The 17394-nt window shown below is 38.6% G+C and overlaps 1 protein-coding gene and 1 non-coding gene across 2 annotated transcripts in view; one reads left to right on the top strand and one right to left on the bottom strand.

The window, feature by feature from the left end:
* atp7b (ATPase copper transporting beta) overlaps window positions 1-17394 on the top strand; it is a 37456-nt gene that overhangs the window by 317 nt on the left and 19745 nt on the right. The window contains exons 2-6 of the mRNA XM_046060252.1: window positions 9094-9829; window positions 13655-13888; window positions 13972-14135; window positions 14271-14432; window positions 14514-14587. Of these exons, the coding sequence (XP_045916208.1) occupies window positions 9094-9829; window positions 13655-13888; window positions 13972-14135; window positions 14271-14432; window positions 14514-14587 (1370 nt within the window). The remainder of the gene's footprint in view (window positions 1-9093; window positions 9830-13654; window positions 13889-13971; window positions 14136-14270; window positions 14433-14513; window positions 14588-17394) is intronic.
* trnar-ccu lies at window positions 15658-15730 on the bottom strand. The gene has a single exon. It is a non-coding gene; the product is annotated as a tRNA-Arg (tRNA).

Below are 17394 nucleotides of genomic sequence, written 5' to 3' on the forward strand. Positions count from 1 at the left end.
ATGTCCCGTCCATGAAATGATGATCACGCAACAATTTGACATGTTGAGTCAAGAATTCTTATTTCAGCGGTTTTATTAGGCCAGAGATCCACCTGTAGCAGTTTGGTTTAGTTCAGTTTCTCATCAGATCAAAGCAGCAGACCTGACCCGCTGATCAGCCGCAGTGATAATGACTGTGAGGTCAGAGGGCCCATATGCAGAGCTGTAATAGGCGTACTTAGCAGTATTTGAAAGTACTTTTACTGAAGTAAACGTTTTTCCATTTCTTTCTGCTTTATACTTCTACTACCATTCAAAGAGACATGTTGTACTTTTTACTCAACTTAATTTAATTGACACCTACAACTAGAGTTGCTTTGAAGATTAAGAACATCAGTTTGTAAAATAGTATGCATTTTTGTAGATTCAACTACAAAACAGTATAAAAATAGTTTATATTAACACCCTTAATAATAATCCAGTAACACACTGTAGGCCCATTATGCTGTAAAATAACAGCCACATGGGCCATTTTTCTGCATTATACTTTGAGTACATTTTGCCAACAATACTTGTGTACTCAACACTTGTAATTAAGTCATTTTATATTGCAGTATTGCTTCTTTAAAGATGCTAAGTAAAGGATCTGCCTAATTCCTCCACCACTGATTGACTGATTGTTTTAAGTAATTTTTTGGACTGTTTGACAAACCAAGACATTTGAAGATGTTTTCTTGAGATTTAGGGATTTGGGATGGACAATTTTCACAATTTTAATGAAAAAAGTAGTAAATGTTCATTCAGAAAAATAATCAACAGATTATTCAATATTAAAAATAACCGTTTAGCAGCCCTACCCATACGGATACCATGTTTTATTTTTGTACTCAATTTAATTAATTAGCCACTGAGGAGTCATACATAATGCCAATGGTTTATTGAGTGGTTTCCAACCTATGGGCCTCAATGGGGACATGAGATGATTTTTGGGGTTGGAAAGAAGAAAAAAAAAGTTCTGATTCACAAATTAGTTGTAATGTTTTCAGCTTTTCTAAAATATTGTTTTGTGAAATACTGGATAATTTGACCTCTTTGGTCCTCAAACAGTTATTCATATGAAACTACCTGAGAAAGCTATTTCTGCTACCCTTTCAGACTTTTTGTGTTTATTTTTACTTAATGTGAGATTCTGGATAGTTTTATCTTCTCTGGCCTTTTTAAATGTTTCAAATTCAAAGGAGAAATCACTCTGTGCAATTCATAGAAACATACAACCTGTTGGGAGGATTCGCAGGTAGATACTGTTTAAATGTAAGGGGTTACAAACTGCTTTTCAAAAAAATCCTGCTTTTGATTTTCTGCATGCCACAGGTCATTAAGCCCCCCCCCCCCCCCACACACACACACATACACACATATGTGTGAAATAATTAGATTTTTGTTGCAGTGATCCTGCATTAGACAAACATTTTTAAGTCATGCTCATGTACCACCTGTAACAACTAGCTGTCTATCATGTTGCTATGGAGGTTGAATGCACTCATTGTATGTGCTTTGGAGAAAAGCCAAATTAATGTAATGTAATCATGCAAGTCATTGCAGCTACAACGGCTTAGGATAACAACATGAAAGTGTAATCAAGTCACACACTGATTGTTGCCATAGTTTAACAGCTTTTTTTGTTTAAAGCCTATTTTGTTGACATACTGTATATATCCCCAAAAGTGTATATCTTTTGTCTACTTTCTTAACACAAACATTTATGCATGAATAAGAGAAATTGAGACAAGTGACTTAAACTTTAATTGTTTAAATGCTAGACTGTGTGGCTGAAAAGGATCTTTCTAAAACTCACTTAATCCAAAATCAAACCAATAGCTCCTTTAATCACAGTAAATACACATAAATGTCGTCTTTACATTCCAAATGCGATGCTACTTCTTGATTATGGCAAGTCAAATGGATCTTATTCTAGCAATTTCAAATAAAAGAGTTGTGAAGCCAGAGAGAAGAGATAGCTGTCCAGTAATCCTACACTCCTGTCGATATGACTTTGTTATAATTGAGGCAAAACAGTTGTGAATTTTGTCAAAGTGAGTTCTGTTCTGAAAGTTACAATAATTGTTGAGAACATCAAGATGTCATTTTAAAAGTAAAAAGAATAGTATTTTCTGAATAACCTAACGAGGGTGGACATGCTTACAGTGTAGCCTTTCTATTAAAATCAATGCAATAATATTGGAAGTTATCATATTTCCATATAATTAAAAAAATAGTTTATTTCCTCACTCACAAGCATAAAGATAATCAGTGATGCTGTTACTAGGTAGATTATCACAATAAACTGATTTATTCTCATCACATTAATTGTTGTTCAAATTAGATTAGATTGAACTGTATGATCATTGAGTAAGTGAATAAAAAGTGTACATAGAAATATACTTATAAAGCTAAACTGATGTACCGAATTAATAATAGATTGATAATGAAGGAAGATAATGTTACATAGAGCAAAATAAAGAAAGCATTAGCATGTGAAGCAGTCATGATATGTCAGTATGTAACTATGGTATGTACAATATAAACAGCACCTGATAAATAGCATGTACAGTAGGATAGTCTGGTTATGATATACAGAGTATTAACAGGAAGCAGTTATGTAATATTTTAACTGTAAAAGAGAAAATATGTTTAATTGAATATGGTCAGAGCTGAATAATGAGGCATTGGAGCAATGCAGTAACAGTGTTATAAATTATCAATCAATCAATGACATTTGTTTTACCATTTCTATCTATATGCTATCATTCATGTTAACCTCAGTGTTTGATGTTCACACTATTATTTTAAATGCTGTTATTAAATGCATACTCTGTAGAGGAGAGTTGGACTTGTCTATGCCTAATTGTGGTGGTTAGTGGTTGGTTCATGGTCAGCCAGGGGCCCATAAGGTTAAGGGCCCCTGGCTGACCATGAACCCAAGATTGGGCCTCACTGCAGTACACCATTTAGATTAAGATAAACAAACCATAAAATACAGTGTGTCACTGGGTCACAGTTAACAGAGTGAAGACACAGGTACGCTGTGATAAATACCACAGTTTACTGGGGAAATGTTTTTTCTGATACACTGTCTGTGTAAGATTTGTTGTACTTTGAACAGTTTAACAATACTCATAAACCTACAAGTCAACATTTCAGTGTTTGCCTTACTCACCGTAACACAAAGGGGCACATGGGGACAGATCTATCCAGCTTTCTATCTACATACGGTCACTATAGTATATCATATTTTGAGATTTTATGATTATTTGTGATCTGTAGCTGACCTTAACTGCTAGAGATGCCCCAGTGGCCTAATGGGTAAGGCACTATCCTCCTAAGCCAGAGATTGTGGGTTCAAGTCCCATTGGGGGGAGGATTAGCAATAGAGAGTTGTTCTCTGGAAAAGTCTGTATGTTTTAGGATTCCAAAATACATTGTTACTTTAGATATAAAATATTTTCCCATGACTCATCCAAAAAAAAAAAAAAAGAGTTATATATTGCAGTATAAAGATGCCTGAATGTATGCACGCAAATGCGCAATAAATCATTTAATTTCAGTGAAATGTTGTAATCCTTGTGACCAAGGATCCTCTTTTTCATCCGAGAATTATGCTTCTTGTACTTTGAAAATATCCCAATCGTGTAATTTATGTAATACACTGGGTTTGAGTGAGTACTCAATTGAAGGGAGTATCTGGTACAGATAAAAATACTATTGTTAAGCATGAGTATCATCACAGTAAAATGTGTTAATATGTTTTCTAATGAACTATTAAGTAGAGGAACTTTAAAAGAAAATGTTAAATTTTACTATTGTAATCAAAAACAGGCTGTTCTGTAAATAGTTATCTAATAAATGTAGCAACTTCCGATGAACCCATATCAATTTCAGGCTTAAATAAATAACTTCAGTTAGTCTCTACTTTGCCCTGACTATCCTCTGACACGTCCTCTCTTGTTCACCACTTCTCTTCACCGGCAATCCTAACCCTCACCTACTAAGCACAATAGCTCATCCCAGTGGCCAGGAGGCTGTACTGCCACATTACTAGGTACTAATGATGTCCACAGCATCCCTGTTGTGACTAGTGTCAGAATCATGAAAATGACTCACTGTAACACAGCTGACTTGTCAAATCTGATAACTGTCCACTGCACTTCAAAACTGGCTTTGGGGCCTGCCACTAATGATTGTTCAAAGGGTCAAAAAGGGTCAGCGCAAAATCTGGATAATATCCCTTTGAAAATGGCCTTGGTGAATCACTTTCAAATAAAACTTTCATCCTAAATGATTTCTTTTTATCACGTGATTTGGATTTTCTATGTGTAACTGAGACATGGCTTAATATTGGTGATCTAAGTCCTCTTTCTGAACTCTCCCCCAATTTTTTTTGTTCTCCCAGAACAACAGGTAAGGGTGGAGGCTTAGCGAATCTCTTTACATGCAGACTTCTGTGGGTTGACAACTACACTAGCTTTGAGGTGCAAGTATTTAAAGCTGAACTGGCCTGCCCATTACTTTGTGCACTTGTGTATAAACTACCAAAGTAAGCACTTTTTTCAAGAATTTTATGTCATTGTTTGTGCCCAACTTTGATAACATTTTTATCCTTGGTGATTTTAACATTCATGTCTGTTGCCCTTCAAAGCCATTGGTTAACCAGTTTCTGCAACTTGTGGACTCATTTAATCTCTCTCAGTGGGTTACTGGTCCTACACATGAACATGGACATACACTTGATCTGGTTTTATCATTAGGTTTTCCTGTTTTAAAACTGGATGATACTATTTTATCTGATCATAAACCATCTTTAATGCTTCACTCTCATGTCCATTACCAAAACCTCAAATGCCAGATCGCTATGTCCGGGCACTTAATTAATCCACAGCTAGGGTTAGGGTTAGCAATTCTCTGATGCCTTTATAGCTTCGCCTTTTGCTAAACTTACAGAGACATTGTCCACCTCCATGGGCACAGAGGCACTAGTCACTCTCTTTAATTCCACTGCCACAGACATCCTTGATACAATTTCCCCGCTCAAGCTTAAGAGATCCAAAGTCAAAGCTCAGCCTTGACTTAATAGTGTACCCATGCCCTTAGATAGGAATGCAGGAGGGCGAGAGGAACTGGAAAAAGATCATCTGAGCTTGTCTCGTGCCCTGTCTCTTTAAATTGTTTTGAACCTGTGGCCTTGCCAGAACTGATCGACATAGCCTCATTCATGAAGCCTTTTGTCTATAATAAATAGCTCTCTTTTAAATGGAATTGTTCCATCCACTTTTAAACATGCTGTAGTTCAGCCTCTCATTAAAAAACCCAATCTTGACCCTATGGATTTTAATAATTTTAGGCCCATTTCTAAATGATCTTTTACGTCTACAATATTGGAGAGGGTCATTCTTTCTTGACTCTCCTCGTTTTTAGCTGAAAACAATGTGCTGGATAACTTTCAGACAGGTTTCAGGGTACATCACAGCACAGAAACGGCACTGCTTAAGATACTAAATGAGTTGTTGCTGTTTGGTGATACTGGAAATTGTGCTATTTTATTCTTGTGACACTGTTGATCATGACATCCTCCTGGATCGCCTCCAGCAAGGGGTTGGTATCCAGGGTGTCGCACTACAGTGGTTTCACTCTTATTTGAAAGACAGAACTTTTTCTGTTAACATTGGTAACATTTCCTCTTCTTCAGCAGCAATTAAATGCGGAGTACCTCAAGGTTCAATCCGCGGGGCCAATCTTATTTTCTTTGTATATGCTCCCCTTGGGCTCCATTCTCCATAAACATAAAATATTATACCACTGCTATGCTGATGACACACAGCTGTACTTACCTCTGAAGCCAGGTGATTCAAAGTCCTTACAGTCCATTTCCAACTGTCTAAATGGTATTAAGCGTTGGATGGCAATAAACCTTCTCCAACTAAATGGAAACAAGACAGAAGTAATATAATTTGGTTCCCCAAACTCAATTGAGGAACTGTCAAAAAATCTGGGCCCCCTGTCCATTAATGTACAACCCTTTGCTAGGAACTAGGGTTATCTTTGATTCAGCATTAAAATTTGACAAACATATAAACTCTGTTGTTAAAGGTAGCTTTTTTCATTTAAGGACCATAGCAAAACTTAAATCCATTCTCTCTGTAAAGGACCTAGAAACTGTCTTGCATGCTCTTATATCCTCTTGAATTTATTACTGCAATTCCTTGTACTCTGGCATCTGTCACTCATCTTTATCACGCAGCTTGTTCAAAATGCAGCTGCTAGATTGTTAACTGGTACAAGGAAGAGGGACCATATTTCCACAATACTTGATGCTCTTCACTGGTTACCAGTCAAGTATAGAGACGATTTTACGTTGCTGTTAATTGTTTTTGAGGTGTTACATGGACTGTCTCCATCTTATATTTCAGAACTTCTAAAGTTTAATCACTCGTCCAGACCCCTCAGATCATCAAACCAATCCCTCTTGGCCATCCCACAGTCTCGTATGAAAACAAAGGGTGACCGTGCCTTTTCAGTTGTGGCCCTGAGACTGTGGAATAATCTACCCCTGATTATTAGATCGTCCCCCACCATCGACACTTTTAAGTCTCGACTTAAAACATATTTTTATTCTTTGGCATTTGAGTCTGTTTAGGGGCTCCTGCGCTCGTGTTTTTATTTATCTATTTTGTATCTAACTGTGTTTTTTTTTTCTATCTTATTGCTGTATGTCATTAATTGTTTGGTCTGTTTTAATTTATCTGGTTTTAATTTTTATGTCTTCTACTGGTAACTTTGGTTAACTCTGGTTGTTTTTAAATGTGTTTTATAAATAAACTTGACTTGACTTGACTAGTCTGCCCACATCCAGGTTAAGCCCCGCCCATTCCGAGTACAGATACAGTTACAATGTGGTGTACTTGCTCATCAATATAATAATACATGACTTTCGTGGTTTCTATACACATACAACTTGTTGATAAGCCTTTGCACAACTTTAAAAGTACACTTATACATTCAGGAAAATTATCTTATCTTCTTCCTAATCTTCATCTATCTTCATTAGTGACTTGTTCCTGTCAGATCTATGCTTTGGCTGCTAACAGAAATGGAAAAACTATTGCTATACGCTAAGAATGTGGTTTGATGTTCACACTGTGACAAACGCACTCTAGTTTGTATATAAAGAATATGTATTTGTCTCTTAACTCTATATTTAAAATACCAAGAATTTAACAGAACACAACTCATATGTCCAGATGGCTCTCCTGTTTACAGTACAGGTCTCCATATAAGGTTGACTCCTCCCTACAGTTCTGCGAGGTCCCAGTGAATGTTGACTCTAAGCTGTCACGTTGGGAGGCTTATGTGAAGGGCAAGTCATGTGGTTTTTAGGCCCCTAGACAAGCAACGCTGGGCTTTTCTCTGTTGAGGTCAAAGGGAGAGCCCCATTGTAGATGACAACCTAACTAGGGAGTGAAAGTTTATAGAGACATTTTAACCATTTACCAATATAATGGACCTGATCCAGCCACCTCCTTTTTTCAGTTAGACTACAGTGATCTTCTAAATATGTAGCAGCCCGGCTTAGATAGAGTGTAAAAACATGCATGTTTAGGTTAATTTCTCTAGTCACCTGCTTTGACAAAGGAACTGTCCTAGATCTAGTGTTGGTCCCTGCAGCATAGTGGCTGCCCACTGCTCGTAATTAGTATGGGTTAAATGCAGAGAACAAATTTCACATGCATTATACTGTGTATAATTGCATATGAGACAATAAAAGTTTATTTGATTTTGATTTATTCTATTTAAAGCTTTGCTGACCAAGAGTGTCACAAACACAACCAGCTCTGTTAAGGGACCTGTTCTGCCAGCATGCATGAAAAGAAACTATGTCGAGTCACAGGAGATTAAAACTCTTGGTGTGGGAAATATTTGCTTTAACCACAAAGCTGAACTCATAGATGTCTTTTTAATGTGTCTTAAGTTAAGAGTTTTTGAAAATGTAACAATCAGCTTTAGTTGCAGGATTTTAGAAATACTGAGGCCATAAAGTTTGGTTGAGGCTGTTATAGTAAAGATTTTATTTTATTTATTCATTTATTTTTGCCTGCTTTGGGTGGAAAATGGCTAACCAGTATCCTTCGCAGTTATACTGTTTTAAAAGATATATCTGGAAATTATCGAAGTATATTAGTCATATGTAATGGATACAAAAATGCAAGCATAGTTGGGGAGAAAGCCTGTGTAGGCATAGCAACAAACACAAGAAAATGTACATGATTATATGAAGCCATGTACACCATTTGACCTCATGGTATCTTAGGCTAAAATTTTAAAATAAAGGTGATATAGTCAGTGATTATGATCCTGGCAGACTATTTCCACACCGGCTTTCTACTAAAAAATTTAATTTACACATAGTAACAGGTTTCTAAAGCCCCATGTGACCTCTTTGTCCTTAATAGTAGCTACAGCCCTGAGCTGAGTAACTCGTATTTCTCTTTTTTATTTTCTCATACTAATATTTGTCACCAAGAGACACACAACTTTTGGGATTTCTGTTTATTGAGAGCAGAGATTTGAGGATGGATGTTTTAAACAATGAAAGGATGAAGGAACATATAAAGGATGAATGAGGTCAAGTGGAACTTGTTGAGTCCATTGAATGACGGTTGGCTTGGAAAACCCATCAATCAGTTCCACCTGCACTCAGGAAATGAAAAGACATGCTTACATTGATGGAACAGGAAATTAAAAGTGTGTTTGATGTCTGTGTTGTCTTTGTTCCTGAGCGAAGACAGCCATAACTCCACAACAGCCACAACATGATATTATAAGATATCTTTTTTGCAGCTACAACAATGTGGATTGATATGAGGAAAGGTTTTTGGTGACCTAAAACATTGCTAGTAAGTGTTGGATTGGATTAGTTCTTCAGAATAATTTTGCAGTTTTAATCCTAAATAAATGAATTTTTTTTAGGATTTTTTTAATCCTAAAAAATAAAATTCTGCCCTCCTCCCTACCCAAATCATTTTCATACAGTCCCTAAGTTTATTTCTTTTATCTTTTCAGAATAATGGCTCTGACAATGAGAAACAAGGCCTTGACAACTTGGCCTACGAGTATGGGAGTCAGAGGGAACTCTATCCTCCACCCAAAACTGCATCCACTGCAACTTTTAAACTCCTGGGACTCCCCCCTGAGCACCAAGTCCAAGCCATCGAAAGCAGAATCTCCGGCCTGAATGGAGTACTTACTGTCAGCTTGTTTTTACCCAGCAGCTTGGCCAAAGTGGACTATGATACCTCAGTTATCACAACCAAAGACATCGCCCTGAAGTTCCAGAACATGGGAGTCAATGTAGAGTCAGCGGTGCAGATCAAGGTGGATGGTTTGCATTGCCAATCCTGTGTGCAGTCGGTTGAGGGACAGATTGGTCCTCTAACTGGGGTTTCACATATTCAGGTGTCTCTTCAAGATGGCACAGCAATGATTGTTTACCAGCCCCTTCTAGTTACACAACAGGAGCTGAGAGACAGGATCGATGATATGGGTTTCAGTGCCACTTTATTAGCTGATGATGCATCTGGTCCAGATATCCAGACTGTGACCATTTGGATTGTAGGGATGACTTGCAACTCTTGCATGCAGTCCATAGAAGGGAGGATCTCTCAGATGACAGGAGTGCAGTCCATAGTGGTGTCACTGAAGGAGGAAAAGGGAACAATAACCTTTGATCCCAGTCTGATGGAGCCTGAGCAGCTCAGGGCAGCTATCGAAGACATGGGCTTTGGTGCATCACTTGAAGGTAACAACGAGACACTTTTACTCGTAATTATATTTTGTTGGTTAAGGCAACTGTGAAGAACTGTGAGTGCAGAGGTTTTATTTTTGAAAAGAGAGAACCAGCAACTTACTCATCATAGTGACAGGAGAGATAAAAGAGGAAGAAACTTGACCACGCACGGGCAGGGATACTCAAATCAGAGCTTCTAGCTAGCAAAGCTACAGTCCCCTCCAAAAGTATTGGAACGGTAAGGCAAATTCCTTTGTTTTTGTTGTTCACTGAAGACATTAGGGTTTGAAATCAAAAGATGAGAATGAGAATTTGGTATTGCTATTCATATCTAGATGTGTTAAACAACTCGGGACATATCACCCTTTGTTAGAACCCACCCATTTTTCAAGTGAGCAAAACTATTGGAACATGTGACTGACAGATGTTTCTTGTTACCCAGATGTTGCCTTTTAGGTCGATTGTCGAAACATTAAATAGCTCTGCATGACTAGTCGAAGTTTTCATCCTTGGTTCAAACCTATAAAGACTGCATTTCCTTTTAAAGAGGATAAACCAACATGAAGACCAGAGAGCTGTCTATGGGAGAAAAGCAAGCCATTGTCAAGCTGAGAAAAGAAGGAAAATCGACCAGAGCGATTGGACAAACATTGGGCATAGAAAACACAACAATTTGGAACATCCTGAAAAAGAAAGAAACTACTGGTGTACTGAACAATAGACATCGAACAGGTCGGCCAAGGAAAACAACAGTAGTTGATGACAGAATATTGTATGAGCTGTGAAGAAAACCCCAAAACATCAGTAAGTGACATCACCAACGACCTCCACAGTGCAGGGGTGAAGGTATCACAATCCATTGTTCGAAGAAGACTCAGAGAGCAGAAATACAGAGGCCACGCCACAAGACTCAAACCACTCATCAGCAGTAAGAATCAGAAGGCCAGATTTGCAAAGAAGTACAGAAATGAGCCGCAAAAGTTCAGTAACACAATCTTATGAACTGATGAGACCAAGATTAATCTCTACCAAAGTGATGGAAAGGCCAAAGTGTGGAGAAAGAAGGGAACTGCTAATGATCCGAAGCATACAAGCTCATCTGTGAAGCATGGTGGAGGTACTGTCATGGCTTGGGCGTGCATGGCTGCTTCTGGAACAGGCTCAGTAATATTTATTGATGATGTAACTGATGATGGCAGCAGCAGAATGAATTCAGAAGTGTACGGAAACATTTTGTCGGCCAATTTACGGAGAAATGCATTGAAACTAATCGGGAGGAAGTTTATCATGCAGCAGGACAATGACCCAAAGCACACTGCCAACAAAACAAAGGACTTCATCAGGGGAAAAAAGTGGAAGCTTTTAGACTGGCCAAGTCAGTCACCTGACCTTAACCCAATAGAGCATGCATTTCACCTCCTTAAGAGGAGACTGAAGGGAGAAACACCCCGAAACAAACAAGAACTGAAAGAACCTGCGGTAAAAGCCTGGAATAGAATCACAAATGAAGAATTCAACAGTTTGATGATGTCGATGGGTCGCAGGCTTGAGGCAGTTAATGCAAGCAAGGGTTATACCACCAAATATTAAATGTTATTTACTTTAAGATTATTTGTTCCATTACTTTTGCTCACCTAAGAATGCTGTGGTCTAATACAAAGGGTGATATGTCCTAAGTTGTTTAACACATCTAGATGTGAATACCAGGAAATAAAAGCAATTCCGAGCTCTTGTCTCATACTCATCTTTTGATCTTAAACCCAAATGTCTTCAGTGAACAACAACAAAAAAGCAATTTGCTTTACTGTTCCAATACTTTTGGAGGGGACTGCAGCTTAGCATAGTCTAAAGACTGAAACAAGGGGAGTCAAATTCTGGTCTGCTAGTAGTTTGATATGACAGTTTCAGCTGGTTAAGTTTTACCTCTGTGCTGTGAGGGCAGTTTTTTAAAAAGAGCACATTTGCATTGTCCATTGTTTTAAACAATTTTCACCATCAACCTTTTCTCCATTAGCTAGTTTTGAACGTGCTATTTCACCATTATCCTGGGTTTTCAGGTAAGGTGATAGTTATGTGCCACTTGCAAGCGGTCCTGTTCAGGTTGCATGAAATTTTGTTCCATGTCATTCTGGACCATCCGGAGTTCACATATTGATTATGTTGGGGTTAGCAACTGTGTTAAATACCTGTTTACAGCAGTGGTGTTTTTGGAGTGAAGAAACAGTTGTTGGTAATGAATAGAATATTGCAGCATGTGACATAGAGGGTACAATGAGTAAAGGAAATACAAGTTAACACAAGTAGTGAATTTGTGACATTTTTATCATATCACAATATAACTGGAAAAAGACCCTCAGGTCTTCGGTTCGTTTATGTTTCCCAGAAGAGGAGTTGCTTTTAGAACACAAGTAGCATTGAACTGGTTTTTCAGCTCAACCAGCTTGAGGTAGAAAAGAACCCATTGTTAAATGCCCTCGAGCGGCTTACGTTGGTGTCATTCAAGCAATGGGTTCCATCCCACCCATGAATTCTTGTACATGTTATGTTGTTTTTAGCCTCATGCACTACCAAAGAATATGTTTGTTACAGTGCAGGGTAGAAAAATCATAGCTCAGTATGTGGAGGTGGAACTTTACAAAGGCAGCACCTGTACATTGATTAAATTATTTTAAGTATAACCCGCATATTGCTTTGGGCCTCTGAGCCAACAGGACACCTCATATTCACCTCACCGCTGTTTCCACCGGTTACCGTGGCAACCAGATAAGTATGCTCTCCAGTGCAACACTGGAGGACTCCAATGCTGGCCGGGGCTTTCTTGTTGAATTTAATGACGAAAACAGCTTGCCAAGACATGGAATTAATAAGCAGATTCTTTCATGTACCTTTCAGGGTCGAGCTTCTTTTAGGCAGCTGGATTGACGTTTGTAGAGACAAGTGCAGCTTTTTGTGCTTATGTTCAATAGTACCTTAAACTTGTGCTTTAAGATCTCCAGATTGAAAAGTTCGGTAAGATATTCAGATATAACGTTAGATGTCAATAACAGAATGAAGCAGGGTGTTTCTACACTTTGAAAAGCCTCCCTTGCTAAATTAAGATGGATTATGCAATTAATTTACTTGCCCACTTTCAGCTTACTTTTTAGTTTGCCAAGATATGCTGTTGTTGTTATGTTAGCTGGTAGCAGGAGAGTTGTGAGTTTCGCTGTCTGGAGCTGGTGTGCTGGCTCTGGGACCGTTTCGTCCTCTCTGCATGTTAGCTTCACAGCAGTAGCTGTAGCGACAATTTGCTGACCCAAAACTACGCTAACATTAGCTGCATAACTTCCTGTGTTGTTGTTTGCTCTGGTTATTATGGTATTTGTCTTGGTATTTGATTGCTCCAGAATTGCATAACCCACCTTTAAGGTCAGGAAGACAAAATGGCAAAAGGATGGCTGTGGCTCAGGAGGTAGAGCGGGTTGTCTCTTAATCGGAAGGTCAATCCCCGGCTGCATCCTTGTGTCCCTGGGCAAGCTACTGAACCTCGAATTGCCCCTGGTGGCTGTTCCACCAGTGTACGAATGTTAGTTTCTGTTTGAGCAGTTAGGCTGTAGTGTGTGAATTCAGATGTAGTATAAAAGTGCTATGAGTGGTCAAAAAGACCCAGGCGCTATACAAATATGGAGCACTTATCCAATCCAACTTTGTTTATAAAACACATGAAAATTGCAGTTGACCAAAGTACAATCAAAATGTAGGGGAAAAAACATTAAAACAACACTGTTAAAACAATAAGGACAAGATAGTGAGTAAAAATCTGTTTTAGTGCCGCTGACTTTATTCCTTTTTCTTTAGCACCTACATCTGCAAAGAAAATCCAGACTCATGAAAAGACCAGGGCTGTTAGCTCTGGACCTTCTGACCTTTCTGACTTGCAGTCACCCAATAAGGTGGGAGTCAGCAATGGCATTGGACCACAAGCAACCTCTGGAAGCGAGATTAAAGTACAGAAATGCTTTATTTGTGTAATGGGAATGACATGTGCCTCCTGTGTGGCCAACATTGAGAGAAACCTACCTAAACACAAGGGTAAGCAAGCTTAAATGTTGTCATACAATATTTGTTTTAGTTTACATGTAATGGCAGTATTTCACGAATAATTTGACTTCTAGGAATAATCTCTGTGTTGGTGTCACTAATGGCTGGAAAGGCAGAGGTGAAATATGATTCAGGAGTCATGGACGCTGCAGCTGTAATTCAGCTCATAGAAGACTTAGGCTTTGGTGCCAAACTGATAGAGGACAATGCAGTTACACATGGGAAACTGGACCTCACTGTAAGTCTTCACATGATGCAGCATTTCCAGTTGAGAAAAATGTAATATATTTAATGCTTTCTCTGTGTTAAAGATAATACATGCTATCTTCCCAAAATACCAAAGTCATTTATTTCCACCAATTTTCACTTGTAGATAACAGGCATGACATGTGCATCATGTGTCCACAACATTGAGTCCAAGCTCACCACAACCAAAGGGATCCTCGGGGCCTCAGTTGCTCTGGCAACCAAAAAGGCACAGATCCAGTTTGACCCAGAAGTGGTTGGAGCTCGAGATGTTATCAAGATCATTCAGGTAATGATCAATTTATATTTTTTAACCTCCTGACTTGTAAATCTTTGACATTACATTATCTTTGTTCGTTTCTCATTCTAGAGCATGGGTTTTGAGGCCAGTCTGGCGAAGGCAGGCTTCAAAAACAACCTTGACCACACGGAAGAAATTCAACAGCAAGTATCTGGTTTAAATGTCCGGTTGCCATTGTGTAATTTAACAGATTTCTGGTTGGCACATATTTTGGTTAAGTCACAGAAAGGGAATGTCGACGAGCAATACCGGTTGCACGAGGATTAAACTAACAAGAGCTCAGGAGCAGAGGAAGGAATAGACCCATTCGTTACAGATACCAATACCAATATCAATACTTTTTACATATTTTATTTCTAGTTTAATGTGACCTCCCCCCTCCCGTTTCTGTATTTATGAGAGAAATATGGAGTAGGCTGTAGCCTTACCAATTCAAAATAATAGCTGCATAATGACAAGACATCAAACTATTGTCATATTCTTTAATTATAATAAAAATATCCGTCTCAGGGCTGCCGCTTCATCAACATCAACATCATCCTATTATTGTGACAGACTTAATCTCAGATGTTTAGCAAAGTTTGCAGTGTTGCCAAAGTATTTCACTGTCTTTGCACACACATCACACACAGCCTCATTATTACCTTCACAGCTAAAATACAGCCAGATGTGACGGCTTTTACAGTCAGCCAGAGTCAGTATTCAATCGCGGGAAATGTAAAGGGCTGCAGCAGCTTACTTCAAAGAAGCTCCGTCATAGAGCCGTAGCCAAGCATGACTTTGACAGGTGGAAGGAAAAGTAGTTCCTATCAACCGAGTATAATTAGACCATCCTGGTGACAGTAAGATACTTATGATAAAACACACACTCACTCCAAATGACTGAGTTTAGATATAGATCTTTTTATATGAGTATCGATCCTAGAGCAGGAAACGTTGGTATCAGAAATATTGATACTTTAGGATCAATCCGCACATCACTAATTCCTGGCTTAGGAGGTCAGTGCCTTATCCACTGGACAATATCCAAAAATTTTTATGTCCTGTTTCCATTGTGTACTTTAACATATTTATGGTTGGCACAAAATTATGGTTAGGACATAGAAAGGGATCGTTGTTGTCAAGCAATAGTGTTTGGATGGGGACTAAACTAAACAAAAGTTCAGTGGCAAAGAAAGGAATAGACCCATTAAGATCTGGATTTAATGGCCAGCACCCCAGATGGGACTTGAACCCACAATCCCTGGCTTAGGAGGCCAGTGCCTTATCCATTAGGCCACTGGGGCTACAAAAGCACCCATATACAGGTGCTGGTTATATAATTAGAATATCAATTATATATATATATATATATATATATATCAATCAATCAAAAAGTCAAACTTGTATAATGTATACATTCATTCCACACAGACTGATATATTTCAAGTGTTCATTCCTTTTAATTTTGATGATTATAACTGACAACTAATGAAAACCCCAAAATATTAAGTAAGTATTCAGTATTGAATCAAGGTTCAATATTGAAGACACCTGGTGCCACAATCTAATCAGCTAATTAACTCAAAACACCTGCAAAGGCCTTTAAATGGTCTCTCAGTCTAGTTCTGTAGGCTACACAATCATGGGGAAGACTGCTGACTTGACAGATGTCCAAAAGACGACCATTGACACCTTACACAAGGAGGGCAAGACACAAAAGGTCATTGCTAAAGAGGCTGGCTGTTCACAGAGCTCTGTGTCCAAGCACATTAATAGAGAGGCGAAGGGAAGGAAAAGATGTGGTAGAAAAAAGTGTACAAGCAATAGGGATAACCGCACCCTGGAGAGGATTGTGAAACAAAACCCATTCAAAAATGTGGGGGAGATTCACAAATAGTGGACTGCAGCTGGAGTCAGTGCTTCAAGAACCACCACGCACAGATGTATGCTAGACATGGGTTTCAGCTGTCGCATTCCTTGTGTCAAGCCACTCTTGAACAAGACACAGCGTCAGAAGCGTCTCGCCTGGGCTAAAGACAAAAAGGACTGGACTGCTGCTGAGTGGTCCAAAGTTATGTTCTCTGAGGAAAGTAAATTTTGCATTTCCTTTGGAAATCAAGGTCCCAGAGTCTGGAGGAAGAGAGGAGAGGCACAGAATCCACGTTGCTTGAAGTCCAGTGTAAAGTTTCCACAGTCAGTGATGGTTTGGGGTGCCATGTCATCTGCTGATGTTGGTCCACTGTGTTTTCTGAGGTCCACACAGACTGATCGACTCCATCCCACGCCGCATTGCTGTGGTAATTCAGGCAAAAGGAGCCCCAACTAAGTTTTGAGTGCTGTACATGCTCATACTTTTCATGTTCATACTTTTCAGTTGGCCAACATTTCTAAAAATCCTTTTTTTGTATTGGTCTTAAGTAATATTCTAATTTTCTGATTTTGCGGTCAGTTTTAATCATCACAATTAAATTAAATAAACATTTGAAATATATCAGTCTGTGTGTAATGAATGAATATAATATCCAAGTTTCACTTTTTGAATGGAATTACTGAAATAAATCAACTTTTTGATGATATTCTAATTATATGACCAGCACCTGTATGTGATGTTTCTGTGATCTGTATGCCCACACTAAATCTGTACTGACGGCATGTTGTTTTAGCTGAAACAGTGGTCGCCATCCCTAACTGTCAATGCTGGCCAAGTATTATTTTGTTCGAACCTTCTGGCCTGTGTGTATAATTGACAAAAACATGTAAAATTCCAATCAAAAGCAACAGAGACTTGACAATGTCAGAAAGAGAAAAAGGCTTTTGTGATATCCTGTTTCCATTGTGTAATTTAACGTATTTCTGGTTGGAACATCATTGTGGTTAGGACATAGATAGGGATTGTTGTTGTTCCCTGTCGAGCAATAGTGCTTTCCTGGGGCCACTGGGGCTACAAAGTGGTGATCTACATTATATT

Source organism: Micropterus dolomieu, linkage group LG01 (assembly GCF_021292245.1).
Source record: "Micropterus dolomieu isolate WLL.071019.BEF.003 ecotype Adirondacks linkage group LG01, ASM2129224v1, whole genome shotgun sequence".
NCBI lineage: Eukaryota > Metazoa > Chordata > Actinopteri > Centrarchiformes > Centrarchidae > Micropterus > Micropterus dolomieu.